The 23,144-nt window shown below is 34.5% G+C and overlaps 1 protein-coding gene across 6 annotated transcripts in view; it reads right to left on the bottom strand.

The window, feature by feature from the left end:
- LOC108782215 (uncharacterized) overlaps nt 1-23,144 on the bottom strand; it is a 69,828-nt gene that overhangs the window by 17,053 nt on the left and 29,631 nt on the right. For all 6 annotated transcript variants that reach the window (XM_018550427.1, XM_018550425.1, XM_018550431.1 and 3 more), the window contains 3 exons: nt 22,503-22,915; nt 19,118-19,258; nt 3,905-4,090 (listed from right to left, as the gene is read on the bottom strand). In XM_018550427.1, the coding sequence (XP_018405929.1) occupies nt 3,905-4,090; nt 19,118-19,258; nt 22,503-22,897 (722 nt within the window). In that variant the 5' untranslated portion in view covers nt 22,898-22,915. The remainder of the gene's footprint in view (nt 1-3,904; nt 4,091-19,117; nt 19,259-22,502; nt 22,916-23,144) is intronic.

The following is a 23,144-nucleotide window of genomic DNA, read 5'->3' as shown; positions in this document are numbered from 1 at the left end:
TATCACTAAGAAGTGAAATATCGAAAAGGACAGAGGAGAAAGGTGACTTCATGGGCACCGTGTCCGAAGTCCTTCGTCGCGTTTCGCAATCGGCATCCTACGATTTCCACTTATTCAACAAGGACCTTGCAGCGATTCAGGAATATATTTTCATATACTCCGTGGGGAGTATGAAAAATAGTACGCAATAGAAGAGAAACACTGATTTCGCTAGAGCACTGCATTCGTTATTTGCGAGGTCGCGTCGCGCGTTTTGCGTCACAGATTGCGGTCAGATCGCGTGGCCATTAGGGGATTACAACAAGTTACAGTAAATTTTCCCAGCGCAGCCCCGAGAAAAATCGCGCGTGACACGCATCCTCGCCCACGCACGTGTATTAAAGAGAGGGTGGGGGAGGAGAGAGAGAGAGAGAGAGAGAGAGAAGAAATTTCGAAATCTCAAACGCGATCTAGATGGATCTTGATTTATCCTCTTGACTCACTGTCGAGCCCGACCGGATTAATCCCAATCAATACACGCAGGAATCACCGCACTGTTCACTATGCCACATCATTGGCCTTATCACACTGTTGTGATCGTGTTATCACTATACCCCGTGTCATCGGGGATGTGATCCCGAGGATCGACGTTGCTCGCGATCGGCTGCATTCGATGACATGCGGGATGAACACGAAGGGCTAAAAAAGGGAGCTCGAGAAAAAGGCAGCTCGAGAAAAAGGCAGGGAGAGAACGAGGGAGACAACTACATAATGGAGAAGGAGAAAAAGAAACGGACCAACGAGAAGGGGGTACTAGAAAGATAGAGAGAGACGGAGAGGGAGTGAGAAAAAGAGCGCGCGCGAATGTCCGTCGATGCAGCCGACAGCACGACTGGCGGCAGCGGCCTCACCGCACCTCTGCACATCCACCCACGCTATATCGATCTCTACCGTCCTCCGTTGTCGCGTCCCTCACCTTCTTTCTTGCCTCCCTTCTCTTCGGGACTCGCGCGCATCAGGAACGGAGTGCCGGTACCGGGCGCTGCTGCGCTGGTATCAGCGATTCGGCGAAGCCAGTGCATTGAGATGGTGGTGGTACCGGTGGTGCTCTGGTGGCAGTGGTGGTGGAGGTGATGGTGGTGGTGATGGCGGTGCGGGCGGTGCAGGACCAACTTAGCTCGGACCTGATTATATGCACCGCGCGGGGATATACTATAAGGCGTGTGTATGAATGGATAAAGAAACTGCAATGTATACGTGAGAACACAATTGGGTAATAGTAACCCTGGCGGATAGGGTGAGTGGAAGGGGATATATATATATGTATATATATATCCTGAATGTATAGGGTGCCGAACAGATTTTCGTATCCTTTTCGTCTACAGGTTTCTTAACGAAAATTCAAAACCAGAGCTTTTCCGCTCGAATTTTTCTTCATTTTTTTGGATTTTTAAAATCAATTATTTCGATATCTAAATGCATTACGTATTGGAATCGCACGATAAAATACTCCAATAAAACTTATATGAATAGTATAGCCATAAAGAAATTATATGAATACCGATCAATCTTATCTGCGCACGCGCAAACACACACATACACACACGCAAAAAGAAAAGAAATAAATTCTGTTAAATCCTTAACATTTTTAGATATTTAACGAGCGATTTTGTGTTAAGCTACTTTTCCATAAATATCTACAAACACAAAAGTATTTGCTGGAATGAGGAATTGAGTAAGTAAACTTCTTTCTTAACTAATAAATTATGTTAAAGTTAATAACCTTGAAAATTTAACTTAATTTTAAGATACGAATTAGTTACAAGGCGTCGAGTGGCTTGCTACTCAGTGCGATTGATTCGTGATCTGTAGGGATCAATCCTACCTGCGCCCACATACGCGACTTTCCGCGTTTAAGGAGCTAAAAATGGCTTGATGATTAAGAGATCTATGATCGTCAGCGCCGTTCGGGGATCAGGCGTTAAATTGTAGGTCCCATATATCGATGAATATACATATGTATGGATCCTCCAAGCTGGGGATTAAATAATTTCAGAAAAAGAATCCATTGTTATGAAAACCTCATGAGAGTAGGCCTTGTCCCGACTTTGGGATGTTATTTATGTACTTATCAACCCCCTTGTTGCATTGTGTTTAACGGTTGGCTCCAAAAAAGTCAAATTAAAAATAAATAACTATCGATAAAAAATGTAACTAAATTAAGTGAAAAATTTAAGAATCTAAAATGTAACTGAATTAGGTCAAAATTAATTAACTTTTTCACTACACCCAATTCTGGCTGGAATATATATAAAAATTATGCAAATGTAAGTTTCAATTTAAATTAATTTTTGTATGATTGTAATGTTGTGAATTATATAATATAAACAGATTCGTTGAGGAATTTTATGATGATTCCAGGCGCATACATTTCGTCACAGACGATGTATGTTTGCTTGCATTAGCAGTTAGAGACTTTATATGACATTTGCACGAATTTACGTAATATTCTACTGAATAACGCTTACTAGTATAATACCCCCATTAACCTGAATCCTCCATCATCGCAAATCAAATTCACCGGAAAAAAAATCAGAAAAGTGCTCTTTTTATAAGTCGAGTGTCGAGAGATTAGGATGCTATTTCATTTGTGCATTTTGTCGTGCGACAAATAAGTATCGGACAGAGAGGTTCTCAAATCTCTCTATCCTTTAACTAATCAACAGACTTGAAAAATTTGTCGTACAACAAAAACACACACATGAAATATCGGCCTTAGACGAAACGCCAACTTGTGATATTCTTCGCAATCTTATTTTTCACAGAATTTGATTTATCATTAATTTAATATTACATCGTTAAATTTTAATATATGTCTTTCAACATATTAAGATCCAATAAGATACTATAAGTATAAAAAATTGTTAGATTGTTTGTCAATTTAACTAAAAGTGATATTACTGCGGTAGTTGTTTAGTGTTGCGTTGTAAGTCTGAAAAAATTTCGGCACGCGATTAGGGGGACTATATACGCAGTATATAAAATTCACACATAATTTTAATAAGCATTTGTGATCCAGCTTCGACCGTTATTAGTTTCCTTCTTCTTGTTTATTGTTTATCAATTGTACCGTCTTAAAAAGATTTTAGTATCGGCCTTAGAGTTGCGTAGAAAAAAAAGTTAAATATATTCGTATTTAATAAATACTCACGCTATCTTTACCTATTATTTAACATATATTTTCTTTCTTTTGACAAAGGAAAATCGTTGAGAAATTTGTATGTAATGCGGGCTAGCTCATGCCGTAGTGTCGACAGCGATAGAGACAGTTTTAATGCGTAATAGTTGCACTGTACCACGAACAGGCAGTAACCACGGAGAATCATCGTAAACAGTTTGGTAGTGCGGTGGTACGTCAATAGAGATATAGAGGGGCGCGGTGGAGCCGAGAGAGAAAAGAACGTCACTTCCGGCCCATTAAGATCGTCAAGGGTCGCGAATCGTGCATGGGAGGCTAATTATTCTGGAGACAGTGTCTCTCATCTTTGATGATTTTTACACTCCTTTTTACTCTTTTGTTCTAATAATTTCAAGATATTTTAATCGAAAAATAATGCCTCGAAAGACGATAAGTATCATCAAAAAATTCAACGCAACGAGACCAGGAAGTGTATCCTTCTTGGAGATGATGATGTTTGCCATTTTCAATGATTTTCAAGTGTCTCCCGCCCTTCCTGTTTTGATACTTAATTAACTTTCTAATAATTTCGTAAATTTTACGTTTACGAAGAAAGAATTAGAAGCTCATTAGGTCGCGTGGGGCGCATTTCTTTTCAAAATGTTTCTTAAATAATTGGCGATGTTCTAATTTATCTCATAATTTGATTTGTTGAATTTTTATTTGTGAGACTAAATTTTATCTTACCTAATTTGCGTGTGGTAGGCAGGCGTGGTGTGCTCAGTGTGCGTGGTCAAAAGTTCCGCGGGATTGTTGGCCATGTTTATTGGGAGTCCTGTCGAATGCGTGATCGGTTCCAGCAAAAGAACACCTGGCGTTGCTGGCGATGGTTGCGGACCTAACAATGAGACGCGTACTTTTTCTCTACCTTCGCTGAAATTAAAAGAAACGTATTGTATTAGTATAAAGATGAGAAGAGGACGCGTGTTATATGTACTTATTTATAATCGGGCATTGTAGTTAGTAAAATGTGTTTTTTCATTTTCCTTATTATATTATGCTATCTTATATTTTTTATATATCTCATATTTTTCTTATATTAATATCTAAATACAGATATTTAAATACTTTAAACAAAATAGTATTTTTAATAATTACTACACTGCAAAAATGTTAACAAGTAACATTGGAAAAGTCAATTATTCTCTGACAATGCAATTTATACGCTAATCGCAGTCTCCATCGCGCGTTCTCGATTACAAATATAGATAATATTTAACAAATAACTTTTGTATTTGGAAAACCGGCAAGTTTCGAATAATAATTTTTTCCACGAGATCAGCCTTGCGAGACTCATGGAAAAAAACTAAGCGAAATTTAACGATTTAACTTCCGCTTTTATCGCCACGCCTCCTCGCGTGTCCTATCCCCCCAAGAGCGTGCAGCAACTTCCCTCGAAAATGTCCATTATGCACGCATACGTATGATTCTCACGTACAAAGCGCATAATTCGATTGGTTAGAAGGTAACGATTAACATATTGAGTGTTAAACAAGTTTTTTCTCAGTTTCGCAATTTTCATTAAACTGTATTAAAAGATTAGTTAAGTAGTCTTTCAGGAGTCTCTTTTTATACGCTTCAAAATAAATTTATAGATTTGATAGTTTGATTCTTTCTGAACTGATTTTGTAAGAAGTTTGAGTTATAGATAAGACAGTATATTTAGAGAGGAATCCGACTTTTCGCGGAAGCGAGGTGTACCTCTCCCTGCCTAGGAACGTTCGACTTTTCACACGAAGCGGGATCCACCCTCCTTTCTTCCTGCTTAGGGGCGTTCAACTTTCCACTAGTATATCGCTAGGGGCGAATGACTTTCCCCTAGGCAGGGGGAGGTGAGGTGGACCTCACTTCGCGTGAAAAGTCTCCTTTATTCTATTTTGGCTCAAAAAAAAGAATAGCATTATATAGACCATATAGCAGAGTATATGTGAAAAATATATAGTAAAATATATATTTTCTGTTTAAAAATTACGTTTCTTTAATAAAAATTTTGTTAATACGGGGATAACGATCGAATTCAGGATTGTGACCTTGATAACAAGTGTCAAGGTCATCGGAGTGAGATCTCGGTATATTTTTACCTAGATTTTTTAATATTTTTTACTTTGTTATCAAATATACAAATATACATTGTATATACAGGGTATCTTACAACCATACAATACTTTTATACCATATTCTAAATTATAATAAATTAATTTTAAAAATTAAACATATAATAATAGATGTCTAAAACATGAAGCTACAATTTCTAATCTTCATTTACGCAAATTAGTACCAAATAAAAAATTATAATAAAAATATTTAAAGTGACACCGTTCAACAACTTTTTTCTATACAATGTGAATTAAGGGTTAAAATAAATTTAATCACTCGGTGATATCGTCATACATGTAGTAACAATTTGAATTCTTCTAATAAAAACAATAGATAATAATATTTCACCGATGAATTGGTATCGCACGCAAATTCGTGTCGCGAGCGGTAGCTTGCTACTATCTATTATCGCTCGTCATTTGCACGATAAAATTCCGACCCGAGTATTTCGAGCGCAATGCGATGAGTCATTCGCCGATAAAAATTGCGTTCGACTACGAATATAATTAAACCAGAGTATTTATTTTTCACGATAAATAGGCCGCCGTGGTACTTTCGCGCGCGTGCATGCTCGATAAATTGGATGCTATATACTATTGGATGCTTTAGTGTGCCAACGTTCATTCGCTTCTCTTCACTATTCGAGACTCGTGTTTATTCGCTTTGATGGATGCATACTTGTGATATTGCGATTTATTACGTCGAGGCGTGTCGAATGTGTGATGCCAAGTATTTACGTTCAAAACATCTCTCGCGATATGAGCGTTTGGTCGTTAATAATTGAGCGACCGAGAAATTAAGCGACATTTCATTCGTTCCTGTTACGTAAAAGTAACTTCAACTGTATTTTACAATTGGTCGGATGTATCCTTATCTTCGTTAAGCAAAGCGTGAACTTGTATACTATTCGGTATTCAAAAGCCGCTTACCTCAATATAGGTCACGAAGGTAATCCGCTCACGAACGAGAATTGCCAATCCACCGAAAAAGGTATAAATGATCGTTCGCGCTGAAGCTACACGTATTGAGGGAGTCATGATCTTGTGTAATATCCTGTCGGTTGCGTAATGGACCAAAATGAATTGACGGGAGTCAAGCCGAGGCATCGAGAAGAAAACGAAAACACGAGTTGGACGATGCTTGGTATTAGTTCCCGACCACGGTCACCGATCGTGGAATCGATCTCACGCGTGTCAATAACAATTTTTTTTTAATTCGGATCTACAATAGATTTTTAAGCCTTAAAAAATGAACAAATCATAGTCAATTATTCTCCTCGCATTCGATTGTAATTGGTCAATTTCTTACGGCTTAAGGTTTAAAACATCTATTACCGATCCGGATTTACGCGCAAAAATGTGCAACGTATGCTATTCACAGAATGTGTATCTCTCATAGAGATGAAGTCGTGCCGAGTTACGGTTCTCAATCAATTTTTGTGAGATGAGAGTTTGATAGAGCAAACAAGCAAAAGTTCTTACGCAGGGATAACCTCACAGAATATAATGCAATCAAAATTCTTAGATTTTAAATTCTTTATTTAATATTGCATATTTACGTCTAATAAAAAACGTTGCTTCTATATGTACTAGTTATTACGAGGAATATTACTAAAGCCTGATCGATTCAACGTTGAGAAAACTCGCACGGAATGTAAGACATCCGGGGTTTGTATCTCAAATGAGGTAATATTTTTCACAATAAAATTATTTATTTACAGATTTTAATATGTTATTCAGCATTATTAAGATCTTTCTAAAATACTAATACTTAATATTCTAATTTCTAGTTACTAATACTTAGTATTCTAAGATGAAATACTTCTTCCTAAGAAGATTATGAGTACCAAATTATTAAAGTACAAATGAATTTGTGATATTAATACTAAGGTTCAGTTGGATTTACGTTTCATGACCGAAAATCATTTTGGTACGCAGTTTAAACGACTACATACATATGTAATATATAAATTTACACTGAATTATTTAAGAGCACTTACATAAGATTCAGCTTGACCGTTAAAAGCTTTATTTGCTATTTGTTGTGTAATTACATTTATGATCTTAAGAAATTCTTTGTTTAATAATTTTTTATTTAATTTAATATAGGATTTAATTTGGCGTTAGTTGTTAATATCAAATCTTGTATACAAATAATACATGTCTCACTAGAGTTAAGTAAATTTTATGATATAATTTTTATGTAATAATTTTTAAAGGAGAATTAAAATTATTATATTATTTAGGAATAAGAAAAATCTTCAGTCAGTACACATCACTTGAAGTAAGAAGTGGAATTTAACTTGACGCTAGTTATCGATATTAAATTTGTTATACAAATAGTATATAAAATTTTATGGAATTAACTTGGTTATCGATATCACAGTTATCGATATCAAATATTTTCTAGATATGATGCATCATATCTAGAGTTAAGTAAATAATAACGATAAGTACCATTTGGATTTCACTTTTTAATTTGGTATAATAATTTTTTTTTTCGAGTATATGTCATAATGATAGTATCACTTGAGTTTTACTTCTCAACTTGGGATAATAGTTTTTTTCCAAAAGAAACTCTCAAACTGTTAACATTTTATTTATCTTTTCTAAAAAATTTTTTTTATTTCATCGAAAGAACTTGAAACACATCTTGCGTAACTGAAGATTCTTGAGAATTTAAATTCTCGCTTTATGTTAAAATAAAGTAAACCATTACGTAAGTAATATCTGTAAAAATAGTTTGCATAATCTACACACAGACACATGCTATTGTTATTTACGCATTGACGCCTGACAGCAGCCGTGTCGTCTGACGTCATCGGGTAGTTAAATACCTTGCAAGAATGATTCAAGCCGTGACATCATCCTAATCATTTTCCGACATTCACGATTAGATTGAACGGTATATTATTTATTTCGGCATTATTCTGACGGTACATCACGATAATTCGCCTGTCAGTTTTCGTAATGATTAGAAAAATTCGAAGACTATATATCTATCTATTCAAGACTAGATATCACGCACATTAAGAGTTGAATCATAAAACGAAGATGTAAACTTAAAATTTTACAGCGCTAAATATTTTCTTCTTATATTGAAAGTTAACATTATAAGTATCGAACGGACATTATTGGCTATTTTTATTTTTTTTTTAGATTTTGTGTAAAATTCTGAATTTTTTTTCACTTTTCAATAATTATGTTCTTTACGAAGTATTTAGTTTTATTTTCATCAGTATTAATGAATGCTTAGTTTTATTTTTATCAGTATAAAAAGGACATGATTATTATCATTAATACAAAAAACATAATTTTATCATTTTTTTTTCATTGTATAGTAATTATTTCGCTCGGTCATTTTAGGGAATTAGCACACTGACAAAAAAACTTGACTAGATGCATTTAATTCGTAGTTATCATATGCTTTAGTTCAAGTATTTATATATTTAGGTTAATATAATCTTCTAATTTAAAAAGGGACGCTAATTCAAGAAATTGTTGAGCAGAAATTGATATATGATCTTCCATAAGAATTTGTACGTGTACATTCTTGTTGCTAATTATATTATATAATCGCTCTTCGAGAAAAAGCTTATACATTTACTTGTAATGTAAAATTCTAGAAATTCAGGATTAAATATCTTCAAAACGATATACGGTAAAAGTCAATGAAATTTTTTCTCGATATTATTGATATGATTAACTCTTGTATTACATCTACATTAGAGACTTGTCTTATATTTCATCAAACGCGAACCTCCTTAACAAATGCCAGCTGTTCGCCGCAAGGTTGCAGAATGATACGCTGTTCTAATAACCTATATATTATGCACTCGTGCAAAATAATAAAATTTTCAATAAAAATCGTATTCAGCAAAAATCATCGATAGAGGTAAACAGCGAAGTTCGGTTTTCACTTTAGAATTCACTTAACTTCGTCATTGATTTATTCTTCAAGAAGCTATAAGAGATGGTAAAAATTCTTTCGCAATATCTTTAAATATTTAAAATATGAGACAGATAAATGACCTAAAAGAGTACCATTACTATGTCTATGAGAGACGTAAAATGAAAATTAAATCACCGCGCATTTATTAAAGCTGAGTGCGTAGCATTTTAAAGACGTAAGCGATCGCTAGAAGATCCTAAAGGTGAAGCTAGTAAAAAAGAAAAAAGTCAGTTTTTCAGCTAAAGAATTATTTTTTCACCGCGCGCGTGGGACATGACGTTTCCGAAGGAACGGGAAAGAGAATGGCTACAGTGTATCAAGATGGTCTGTTACTATGGTGACGGAAAGAGATCTTCGTCTTTTTCCGTATATGTTTTTTCATCGACAGTTACAGCACTGATGCCGTCGAAGCGAGAAGAAGGCTATCGGATACTTGTAGCGCGCTTTCGTATCGATCTCTCCTCGTTTTCCATTGTTGACACGGCAACTATTGTCGTCCTGCGGACGCGTGACGAATTCTTAACACTAAGTCTGTTACAATTAATTACAATTGAAGAGAGATTCGACGTCAAGGATGTCCCAGAGAGAAATCGCGAGACGTGATTACCTTTTGCTTATTTCACTTCATCACGATCACAACATTTAAATCACACACTTTTCTCGAACATTTCATTTCAGTCTGCGAGCGACCTGCGACTCCTGCGAGTTCGAGGGCTCCTCCTTACTCGCCACCAGTACTTTCCATCCTCGTTCACCCTTATGGATAACACCGGATGCCTGTCCCTTTCGCTATCTTCCCGCCAGATCGATGGGAGTCCGCTATTAGGGACAGACATGCCGGCGACGCGATTCGATCGACGGTAACGCGACCTTTCGCCGGTACTCGATCAAGAAGGTAGGAATATACAGGACGATTCACTGATTATCACGAAATCAAATAAGAAATTTGTCTTTGACAACATCTGTCTTATACACTAGTTACAAGTAGTCCTATACTGTAAATTGTAGTCTTTTCAACACCTGGTAGAAAATTTACACAGAAGTATTTAAGTTGGAATTCTGAATTTTTTAATATTTTCTTATAAGATAGATCTGAGATACAATTCAGTTTCGCAAGATATATTTCAATATTAATATAATCTTGAATAATGTAAGTAATAACTATAATAACTTCAAATATATGATAAGTTAGTGATGAGTGATTTCTAACAATAACGTGACTTTGAATTTGCAATATCTTACATCGCGATCTCATTAATGTAAGCAGATGATGTTACAAACGTCAGTAGCGATTATGTACGTATACCTACATGTGAACTATGTGACTTTTCACCCGTAAATAGACAATGCATATTTCAGATAGTTCAGATAACAAATGCTAATAATATCTGAAAAAGGTTAACGAACCTTTTATGCAAATAAATATAAATTTATTTTCTTAACATTATCCATTTACTGTATGGGAGACAGAATTATTTCAATTGATTTGAATATAATCAATATATACTTTTATCGCAAAAAGATTTCCATTTAACAACAATACTCAAAAGTATATAAATATTCGCTTGTATATATGTAAAGTAATTAATAAAGATATTAAACCAAGCTAAACAATTTTTAACGAGCCAATCAAACTAATAATATAAGTTTATTCACGTTGTAAATGACATAAAACTTATGGAACGTTTCGAACTTTACTCAGTCCTCTTCAGCCGTAAAAATTTATAATGAAAAATTACACAAGTTTTTTTTTTGGAATCAATCCACAGTTATGAAATTATCCTCCATCTTTAGCAAAAAATTCAAAAAATATATACTGTGATTCTCTTAATATTTTGTAGTGAATAAAGACGGTTATGTAAACTGTTAAAAGAGTTTTTAAAAAATCAAAGAAGTTTTCAAAAGCTGCTATAATTATGGCATCGACGTAACAAAAATACAACAGTAAATCTACAACAATTATATATTCAAAGCCTTTTTTATCTATCAATCCTTTAGCGGCTGCACACATTGGAAAACATACATTTTCTAATTAAATTGTAAATTTAACGACTTAATCGTTGATGAAGACTTCAAATTGATTGTAAGTTGAAACGTACGAATCTCATGTATCAGAAGAATAAACATAAAAAATCATATTGTAAGATTATTCTATTTCGCTCTAATTACCGCATTTATACTCTCATTTGCCTGAACTTTTCTTTTTTGTTTTTTTTTTCAAAGCCTTTTGCTCAAGCCTCTTAAAAGACCACACTGATGAAAAAGGAGATCCCATGGGTGTGTTCAACATGTCTACTTGTATATATGATATTACTGAACATGAGAAAAAAGGGAAAAAAGTGCAAACTTCACAGCAGATAAATTGTGTCTCCGGAATTGACATATATTTTTTAATGTTTGGCCACTTCTCTTCAGTTCCATTTAATTTCTATTAAACTTCATGTACACTTTAAAATATAGAACTTCAAAATAGAGCTCAATTATCAAAAATGATACTACCAATTAATAAGATTAATCCGAAATTAATTTCTTATCGGATTATCTAATGAAGAGGATACTTAAACATTCAAGAGATTCGTACTTGAAAGAAGACTATACGGTTTACAACGGAATAAAATCCACGCACTGTAAATTCCTTCGTGCCCTAAACCTGATCGAGCGCTCTCCCTCACTGGGCGTATACGCATCTTTCCTGACGTCTCGCACCGGCAAACAAAAGGAAAAAAAAAAAAAAAAGAATCGAGAGCGACGTTTGCGACCAATTGGAGGGCGATCGAAAAATCGAGTGTTTCGATTCCTGGATCGTACGGAATGGAGCCGCGATCGGAGCGACTCCGAGTCGAAGGGCGCGTATAATCTGTCACCGGGGAACGCCACCTCGTTATTACCTGGATGTCGCACACGCACACTTCTAATCCACGGAGCTGGACGATCGATTTCGCTCTCTTTCTCTCCCTCTCCCTCCCTCTCTCTCTCTCTCTCTCTCTCTCTCTCTCTCTCTCTCTTACAGTCGATGCTCCTCCCGAGAAGGATCGACGTCGGCGTCGCCGTGGGTAACTTGACCGACGACGCGACTCTGTACACGTCGAGAGAGGGCCGCGGGCGTACTGAACACGTCTCGCCTGCCTGCCTCTTCGCTCCGGCTCTCGCGCTCCTCTTGCTTATCCTGGCTCAATGATCGGCAACAGGGAAAGAAGGAAGGCCGGAGGGGGAAAGAAAGAAAGAACACACATAGACGCGAGTATGCTGCGTACACGCACCTTCGACGACGTGCACTGAAGAGAATGCGGGCGGAACGCAAGGCAAAAGGGTCTCACCCCGTGAGAGAGGTAGGAAGAAAAGGAAGCGCGGGCGGCGAACTACCTCGCTGTGCTAAACGTATGTGTGCCACTAATACGCGGAACGCATTCGAATGTGTGGCGCGGTGCGGTGCGGTGCGGTGCGGAACGCGCCACGCAGGCGCTTCCATAGTCCATTACCTTCACGGCTCCGATTCCATATAGTGCGCGAAACCCTGATGAGTGTCGGCATCTGTCGTCACGCCCATGAGATCCTTCGCGATCGAATCGATCTTGCGAACCGCAGGTGTCTCATGCTTAGAATATAGGTAATATATAAATGGAAGAGGAATTGAGTGCTGAATCTCAAGTTGCCTGAAAAGCCCAAAGCTCTAGATATACCAAAGTAGCGCAATCCTTTTATCGGAGCCGAAATGCCGATAATTTTCCTATTGGTTATTTCGGCCGCCATTTTTGACCCGGTGGCTGTAGTCCAATAAGCGCTCAGTATTGTTATAGTAATTTTTTTTAATATGATGCGGTTATTAGGTCAAAGAGGAAGGACCTTCGTGCTACTGTGATATATCTAGAGCTTTACTGAAACAAACATCTGTGCGAGAGAGAAAACTATAGAGTCCAAATTGACTGTAATGCGCATGTGCCACTCAGCCCGTTTCCCCCGTGCCACTTTACTCCATTTTGTTGTCAATGTGTGAGAAACACTAAACAACTGTACAATTCACACAGACGGTCTAAGCATGCGCAATGCGAACATTTCGAACTCTGTAGCTTTCTCTCTCGCACAGATGTTGCCTTCAAATTCGATACATGGGCAATTCTCCTTGCATTTATAATGGTGTATATGTTCTAAGATTTCATGCGACAAAACACACGATGCTTAATGTCTCAATCTCCATTTCCAGACACGTTCCGATATATATAGAGACATCTATAGATTACATAAAATTTACTTATTTCAATATGCAAATTTTACATATTTTAATAAAGAGTATTTGTTATTGTTATTATATATCAACACATAACCAGAAAGTAGAAGTACGTGTTACTTTGTTGATCATAACTTAATAATAATATTTCCTTCTTCTTGTATGTTTATTGTTTATCAGTTGTACAGTCTTAAAAAGAATTTAGTATTTGTTAATAATAATAATAATTTGCTAATGATAAAAAAATTCTAAAAAAAAGATTCTCTTTATAATACTCTATATAGTCTTATTTAATTATGTTACACAATATTTTATCATTTTGCTTATGATAATGAAAATTTTATTGTAACATACGCAATAAAATAACAAATCTCGTTGTACAAACAACCCGCTATATAAATGTTTTTATTATATAAATTATTATAAATTATACGTCGTCGTGATATTTGCATTCAATGACATTGAAATCGAAAAGCTTTTCCATACTTGAACGGGCAACGTACGTCAGACAAATAAACATCACATGGGGGAACTAAAGGGCTAAAGCATGTTCGTTGCATTATTCAATGGCGAGATACTAACCGCGCGAGCTGTACGATTCACGTTGCTAACGGGGGTCTTCTACGTTTGAGAACCACGCACGTGATTACAAAACTCTCGGTATATGTAACCGTATGCGAATAAAGAATTGCGATGACCTCATCGACGCGAGAGCGAGTCCGCTAAAAAAGCTAGCTACGTCGTTCACGGCTGACTGTAGCACTTTGCACTTTTCGTACCTCGCTGGAAAAAGCGGACTCGCGATCGTAATCTGCGCAATTGATCCGAGCAATCGCGGTATATTATCGAGGTGTCATCTCTTTCCCAAAATGCTCTTAATCATCTCGCAATCTTATCGCCACGTAATATTATGATATTATGCAAGTACGATAACCGTTAAAACCGCGAAATACGTGAATTTTCTTGACGAATTGCTATCAATTCATACCACTGTCAAAATTAAAATATTAATTTTAACACAAATGTTAAAATTTGCATTTTGTATTTATTTTAACATTTTTGTATGCTTAAAAAGTCTACTATACGTTTCTAAAATTAACATTTTATTTTTTACAGTGTATTCTTTCATAATTGTGCGCGCCAGTGGGATTAAAATATCCTAATAAAAACGCATTTCTGAATCTTATTTTTAACATTTTTGTAAAAAAGATTTTCACTGTTAAGTACTAAAGAAACAGTGTAGTTTAATCTCTTAAATTAAATAATAATTATTTTTAACTTTTCCAATTATGTCATAATATGAATTAATCTATTTCTATGTGATTAGTTTCAAAAAAGTTAAATAATTTAACCCTATTGTTATAGTTAAATTAATAATATAATAGAAGCAGTGTGTGACGACCTATAGAAATAATTAAGAATAATTCAAGTTATATATAATTTGACATTATGAATTTAACAATGTTTGTCTATCAAAATATTTCTTCTTTAAATATGAATTTTTCCGAAAGTTGAATTTATTCTGTAAATCCAGCGATAAGACGTATAATCATTACTCGTGTTTGAACACGAGAATTCATGCGTTTCTCGTATGCTTGAAATATAACGGAAGACATTGCGAATCTCTTTCTGGAATTTCTGTCAGTGCACAAAGAAGGAGCGTCTCGGTCAAAGTCATATACTTATGCATATATTATATATACAATACTATACATTTCCGGGAGACAACGCGTCGCGTCTTTTAGAAATTACCTCCGTACCTTCCGCTTACGTGTACCTCTCCTAATGGCTGGCTACTTATCTCGTTTGATCCGGTTAAACGATGGTACTCGTGTGCCAGGAATATCTAAAATATCATCTCTCCGTCACTGTATGTTCGCGATCGGAAAAATGAGATGTGCCAGACAAGTTACGGCCGTTAGATAAACGCATCGGAAAGCGTCTTCGAGAGTCTTGGTGAAAAATATAATCAAAAGTGATCAGACGAGATACTATTAAAGACGACCTTGCCTTTGGGTAAATTTTTGTGATTATATCAATGGGGCCCCGAAGGTCTGGAAATAATTAAAGAATGATGACATTATCGACAATTAATAAAAATTTGCAATTATTAATATAAATACGTACTTCGATAATACATGATTAAATTCGTGATTTTTTTTATTATATAAATGCTGTATAAATAAGTACGCATATTTTAAATACTATAATATCTTATATATTGCCGAAAAATTATAATATTTTCTCTGCGCAGTTACCATCTATTGATAATCAAACTCGGATGATAACGTTAAAACACAGTTTTAAATAAAAATTGAGTATTAAGTTTTAGACGTACATGTCTATAGAACTAATAAATCATGAAATTAGTACTGTATTATCAGTTTCTTACTCTTAATCACTTTAATCACTTCAATTTGAACAGTCACGCGAACCCCCCATAAGAACCGATCGTCTTTAACAGTATTTTTTCGGTGTCAAACTGACGCAAAAAAAAAGTATAACTGACAAGTTCGATGGATTTATAATAAGAACTAGATTTAGCAATTCAGAAAATTAAACTCGGATCTAATACGGATTGAGCAAATATGCATCCAGATTTAAAGTTAACTCTTAAATTAGGAAACGAATCGAAAGACAATGCTATCAAAGTGTAAATGTAAATTCTTTCTATCTTTTGTAAAATGTGACCCCCAACGTGAGGTGACGTATGTCAAATTAACTTCGTATCACTAGTATTGATGTCAATTTGATGTATCCTTAAATGAAGGTATATTTCATTAATATTAATATATTATTACGATTATTACTTTCTAGATGATTTTATTGTATAATCTTTATAATATTTTACAAACAAAATATAATTTTTATCAATATAATTACAATAATATATTTTATTTTCAAATGTGTTCTTTTAGAATGTTTTATTTTTTTTATGTTTAATAGTCGCCACGGCAAATTGTGCAGATTTTTGCCAGACACTCCAAATACGCAGGTGCTCCGCATTTGTTGCACAAATATGACGTTCTTTTCTTCATCTTTGCTGATTAAATTACACAGGTTTTTTTATTTTTGTAGCCTTCTATATAAAATATATAAGTAAAAACACACTTTTCATATTTAAAAATAAAAGATATTATTATACTTACATTAATAAAAATTATATCTTGTTTGTAAAATATTATAAATATCATATGTAATAAAATTATCTAGCAAGTAACAAATATATCGTAATAATATATTAGTGAAATATACTTCCATTTAAGGATATGTCAAATTGACGTCACGTTAAAATTTGTGATATCAAAAAAGATGGTCACCAAGAGGTGAACCTCTTTTCACCTTGAAGGTTAACATTGCTCAACAAATTTTATATGCCCTACCGTGTACGAAACAATAAAATTTTTATATTATCATAAATACAATATATAGTAAAATGTTTAATTTGTGTAATTAAATAATATTATATTCTCATTATAACGTAATGTTTTTAAATTATGCACTCTTGTTTGCACTATGCATTGTAATGTAAAACTAAAATAACGATATAATAGGGGCTGTTATTTTAGACGCCTCCATGTACATACGCTGGAATGTGCTCGCGCGGATGAGTAAAAAAACTGCAAAGACAATCAATTTAAAAAATGTCTACTCTTAGCGCTACCCAAAACTACGACGAAGACGTACCAAGATAATGGTTTCGATTCTTTTTCCTCTTTTAAATTTTATAACTTTTTTTATTGTTAAAGAAAGACATGACCTATTACGTCGAACGTTGTTTTCTCGCTGACTCGTGTCTTTATGGCCTTGTAATTACGAGAATAATAGGTATGCTTGTGCAACTCAAAATGTGCATTAATTTCTGTATAAAAGCCTTTACTCTCTTAACAATTCTATATCTACGAAGTAACAATGACTACTGTTCGCGTTAAGGTACAACGTATAAATGACGATAAATACAACTGATCGCTACGGGTTGGCATCGCCTTGGCGGAACGGGGAATCACGTTAGTACACGCTAATATCGTGACAGCGTTCCGTTATTCATTGCAAATACTGAAAATCTAATAATAATATACGTAACATGAACTACAGGTTTTCAATGCTTATAAATGAAATGCAGAATATCAGAATAGCCGCCAAAGCGCCATTTTTCAACGGCTATACACATTACATGAGTGCATTTACATACATGTACCAGTGTAGACGAAGATTTATTTTTTATATTTTTAATTTTTTAATTTTAATTTTATTTGTGTATTTACTTTGATATCACGGATATAATTATTACAATAAAATATTTTATGTTTTGTCTAATTATATATTTTATAATAATACATGTCGAAATAATAGTTATTTTGTAAAAATTTAGAATAATACATTTTTAAGATAATAAATTTGGATATATATATATATATATATATACATTTCGTAAAGAGAAAGGTAACTTATTATAGAAATTATATTTTTTTACCTTAGCTTTTGCGAATATATCTATAAAATTCTTTGTAATGAAAATCGTTGGCTTCATTAACCAATTTTAACCTAAACATTCATAAACAATTTATAAATAATTTTAATAATACTGATCATCAATAACCGTCAGGATGCCATTGAAAAATCAGTTGATCACGCGGATGATGGGTAGTACTCTATATTAATGTGTTAATAAATCATGCTTTTTAAAGAATTATTAACGAAAAATTCATCATCATGGGGCCGCGGCCGGCGGGAAGCACATCTCGATCTCGCAGACTCTTGGTTCGGTATCTTGTTACATTTAACGATGAACATCTGTTCATTGAGGATGGAGACGAAGCCCAAAGGAGATTTGATGCAGCAACAGCAAGATTTTGCGCCGCGTTTCAATTTGACGAGCGGATTCGGTATTTACAGACGTCGATTTCTACGCAATCTAGCATTGCTTCTCGATGCATGTGCACATAGAAACGGTTGCTATTTCGGTGCCGGGTGCGCCAGTTGACGTCACGCACATGCGGCTCTCGAGGATGCGATTTAACGCGATAATCGCCTTTCGCGATCAAAACTTTGAGATGTTTTTATTTATGAGTTGTTGCCAAAATTATGGTTGCTCGCGAAAAATAAGCCAGTGCGTCATATATTCAATATATGTATCTACGAGTATGTGGCACAATTGGGTCAATTCTAAGTAGAATCATAAGACTTGTAACTTGTTCTCGTAAAACTTGTACGATTATAGTATTCTAATTTTATGCGTACGTATCGTAAGACGTATATATGATTGTTAGTAAATTTCTGATTTCTTGTAAATCTTATGGCTACCTAGCTATCTGTAAAGATATTATATAAAGGTATAAGCACTCAAGAGTTCTTATAAATCTTACGAAAATATGTTACAAGCTATACGATTCTGTTTAGAATTTAGGCAAATATCTCATTGCTTTACCGTCAATTAAAATTGATTTATGAAAAATTAAGCTCGTTGCATTAAATTTGCATGTATAATCTAACAATAAATGTGCCACATGCTTCTTATATTAAAAATATATAACAAATATTGAAATATTTGAAATATTTAAAATACTTAAAACTCGAGATTAAAAAAATTAATTTCGATAATTCTTTTTTGTGAGATTAAGACTTACTCAGTATCAGGCACAGGTATCATAGGAGGAGGTAGGCGGCCGTTGTGGTCCAGAAAGTGATTGATCTCAGGTTCCTCTTGCACTGGGGTCTCATAAACGAGTGTTTCCACCATCGATCCTTTACTCGAGCCGAAGGATACCCTAAACAGTAATCAATTCTTATTGAAGCAACAAATACATAAATAAACAAACAAGTTCATGGATAAATTTATAATGAAATTATTACAGAATTATATAAACAAATATGTAAGAATAATATTTTCTCTCCACATTTTCAGAAACGTCTTTATAGCTAAATGACTCTTTACTTATTTTAACATCTTTTATTCGACATGCGGTCGAAACAGGTCACATGATATCGATCAGCACATGAAAAATACTTGTTGTAAACCTCAGTTTTCTATCGCGTGACCACAACCGACAACCGCAAAGATGATATCAAAATCAAAATCTCGCTATCGCCATGGCATCATATTACGATCGCGCGTGATCGAGATTGACCCGTATATAAGTATAAAGTATATGTCGCACATAGTTATTCATTACTCGCCTCGGAAGTGGCTCCAGCGAAAAAGAATCAGAAAAAAATCCCGACAAATTCATTCAACAACTATTCACAAAAATTACATGGTATATTTATACAAGAATAACTTTTTAGTAATTTTGTATATTATAATAATTACTAAATATGTTCGCAACATATGATAGACGTTTCAACTCCTCTCTGTTTGAATCCTCTTAAAGGAGATAATACATAGACAGGAATTCTGATCCTTCCCTCCATCAACACAATCAATTAGATAAAACTTCTGGTCAAACCATTTACAAAAACCCGTGTGAAGCTGGTCTCCCAATATTAAAAAATTGATTTTTTTCTTCATGCATTTGTTTGCTCACGAATGCTCAGTTGGAATTTTCGTTTGCTCACCCTTAGTTCAAAAGATATACGAAAATTATGTTTTGTGAGGCCAACTTCACACTAGCCCCCCAATATTAAAAAATCGATTTTCGTATATCTTTTGAACTAAGGGTGAGCAAATAAAAATTCCAACTGAGCATTCGTGAGCAAACGATGAGCAAACGAATGCATGAAGAAAAACATCGATTTTTTAATACTGGAGGTCCGGGTATGTTAAGTTAGCACCCCAACTATAGTACTCAGGAGTTCTGATTAGAGTTCCCCCTTCCTTTTGACGAGACGAAGAGTTCCCTATAGTTAATAACAAGAGTTCCGCTCAATAAACATTCTTTTTAGATTTTTTAAAAATGGAGTGCTAACTTTTTATCGAATTTCGCATTATTTATTCATTTTCATGAATTCTAAGTATGCACATAAGGATATTATTAATATTAACAAGATATTTGATACATCTGATATACAACAGCATCGTGCTTATTATATGTCAGAATTGGTAAAGTTGTATTTTTTAGCAAAATTTCCCGTATTTTTTAACTTAACAAAACAATAAGTAAATTTTTACTTTCTAATATTAACCAATAGTGTAATTATTTAATCTTTTCATAGATTTTAAATATGCATAATAAATGTAATTAACAAAATATTTAATATTTATGATATATATATAGATATATATATAAATGTGTATAAAATGTGTTTATTGAAATCTTTTAAAGAAATAAAGTAAAAGTTCTAGCTGCATGTGCAAACACATCTATCTGCCAATACACACTTGCAAAAATAAACGCTAAATACGCAACAGTATTTCCTAAGAACGCAACAGCGTTTTGGCAACGGATCAGTTCCTTTTTAGAGTGATTCAAACTATGCGTTGCCAGTATTATTATCAAGAACCTAAATAAACGGTCATCCTCGAAAATACATTAATTGATGTTACAATGAACATGTTAGTGTATTAAATATTCTTGGATAATAAAAATTATGTAAAAGAATTAACAAATTGTTAAAATAATCAACACTCTTCAGAAAGCGCATTAGGATACATTCAGAAATATATAGGAATTACCATAGAATTATCAGAACGAACTATCAAACTGTCAAATTGGACAGCGTTTTACATATAATAAAAAAAAAAATTTCCTGAAAACTTTTATTCAACTTTTATTTAAAAATATTTTTCTTTTTTAGTTTTAATAATATTTGCTTTAAAAGAAAAACAATTGAATTTTTTTGGATACATAAAAGTACGTATTCATTATTTTAATGTATTAATATAGGTATTAATAATAGATTTTACAATGAGATCATGTTTTAAAATATATTTTTAAAAAAACGATTTTAAAATCGTATATTTAAAAAAAACTATTCGTCATTATGCAAAATAGTTTTAGGAAAATATGAAGTTCATCTAAAGAATTAATTTGACCCAATAAGAATAAGTTAAATCAGTGTAGAATTAAAAACGGCATTATTGATACGCCTCTTTTGTTGTCTAAGCAATTATTAGATAACCAAAAAAATAATAAATCAGAATAACCAAATTTGTATTAGAACATTACAATTTTTTAATGAAAAAGTACGCAAATTTTCATATATCAACAAAATCAATGGTTATCGATTTTGTTAATATGTATGAAAACATTTCTGTCAGTGGAATTTTTATCGACGAGAAACTGCAAGAGTACTTTTGCGTACATCATGTTTAACTGCTGTTACGTCTGAATCCGTTTAGTTACTCTAATTCATCTTCAAATATTATTTTAATTATACAGTTTTGATAATATCATAACATTTATAATACAAAGTGTTATAAAACATACACAATCGACAGGATAAAGTTTCTTTCTACTTCGCGTTATTTCACATTAATTTCATAATGATACATCTCTCTAGCTATTTCGTGTGTCTCTTGTCAGAATTACGAGTATTATAATAAATGCATGCAAGAGACGGTCTCGGTACGTAGCGACACTCTACTTTGATGCATTAAGGCGCCCCGTCGAAGTCACGGTGAGGTTAACCCTGACCTATCTTTCGTGCAAGTACCGGTAAAAGTTTCGCACACACGTGCGAAAGTCAGCCTGTAGATTCGATATGTAGTTTTCGAGCTCCACTTTTTTTCGCGAAAGAGAGGCACTTTATCGTGTGAAATCCAATGAATTTGCTGAGAGAGGGGAAGAGAGGAGAGAGTTTATTTAAAAAAATAAAGGTTGAACTTTAGAAATTATAAAAGTCACACAAAAATGTTATTACATATCAACGTTCACTTTGATTGAATATTGCCTTTGAATGTTTATTTGTGTTGAACATTGCTCGCTCTCTTGAATTTCATTTATAATTGTTTAAAAAATGATTTAATGTTTATTTTATAGGGTGTGCAAGATCTAGATTAGTGACTTCTCGTTTGCGAATAACCTTAATTTGAAATAAATCACTTGTTTGATAAAGCAATCTTCTTTCACTTACCTCTTCAGGCTGGCGTGCTTCGCGCCGTTGAGAATCTTATTCTTGCGTTCGCTGCCGACGGTACTGGCTACGCTGTCGATGCTGTAGAGGCTATCGTCCTTAGTAACTCTGCTGGCGTTGTGGAGGGTCGATTTCCTCGCGGTAGTCGTCCCATTGTGCTTCGGGCTCTCGACCAGTCGAGGGAAACCGTGCCGAGCGACAGGATCGCCGCCGGCCGGATCCTCGATCTTGGTGGAGACTATCATCGCTCTAGTCGTGTCCGCGCATTGTCTGGGAGATGTGCTCACCACAGTGGTGCTCTTCTGCAGCTTGCTGGCCGTGCGATAATTGTTCTGTTGACTGCTGGGTTCGCCGGGCGGTGGCTTGTCCTCCGTCGGCAGCATGTACGACAACATTGTTCCTTTTTCTTTCACCTAGGTAAACGGGAAACAAACACGTAGACGGAAATTCAGTACAATCGCCGTGGAAGATCGGCGGGAGTCATTAACCAGGTAGACACGATGATGAGAAAAATACGTAGCGATACAAAAGAGATCAATTGAGGGTCGTCACAAATGGACAGAAAACAAGTATACCGTTCACGGTAATAAGAGCATGACGGCAAAGCCGGTTGATTAATGCTCCGAGACACATAGTTGGAAG

Source organism: Cyphomyrmex costatus, unplaced genomic scaffold, assembly GCF_001594065.2.
Source record: "Cyphomyrmex costatus isolate MS0001 unplaced genomic scaffold, Ccosl1.0 scaffold97, whole genome shotgun sequence".
Taxonomy (NCBI): Eukaryota; Metazoa; Arthropoda; class Insecta; order Hymenoptera; family Formicidae; genus Cyphomyrmex; species Cyphomyrmex costatus.
Note: the sequence above shows the minus strand (reverse complement) of the source record. Positions and strands in the feature narration are given on the sequence as shown.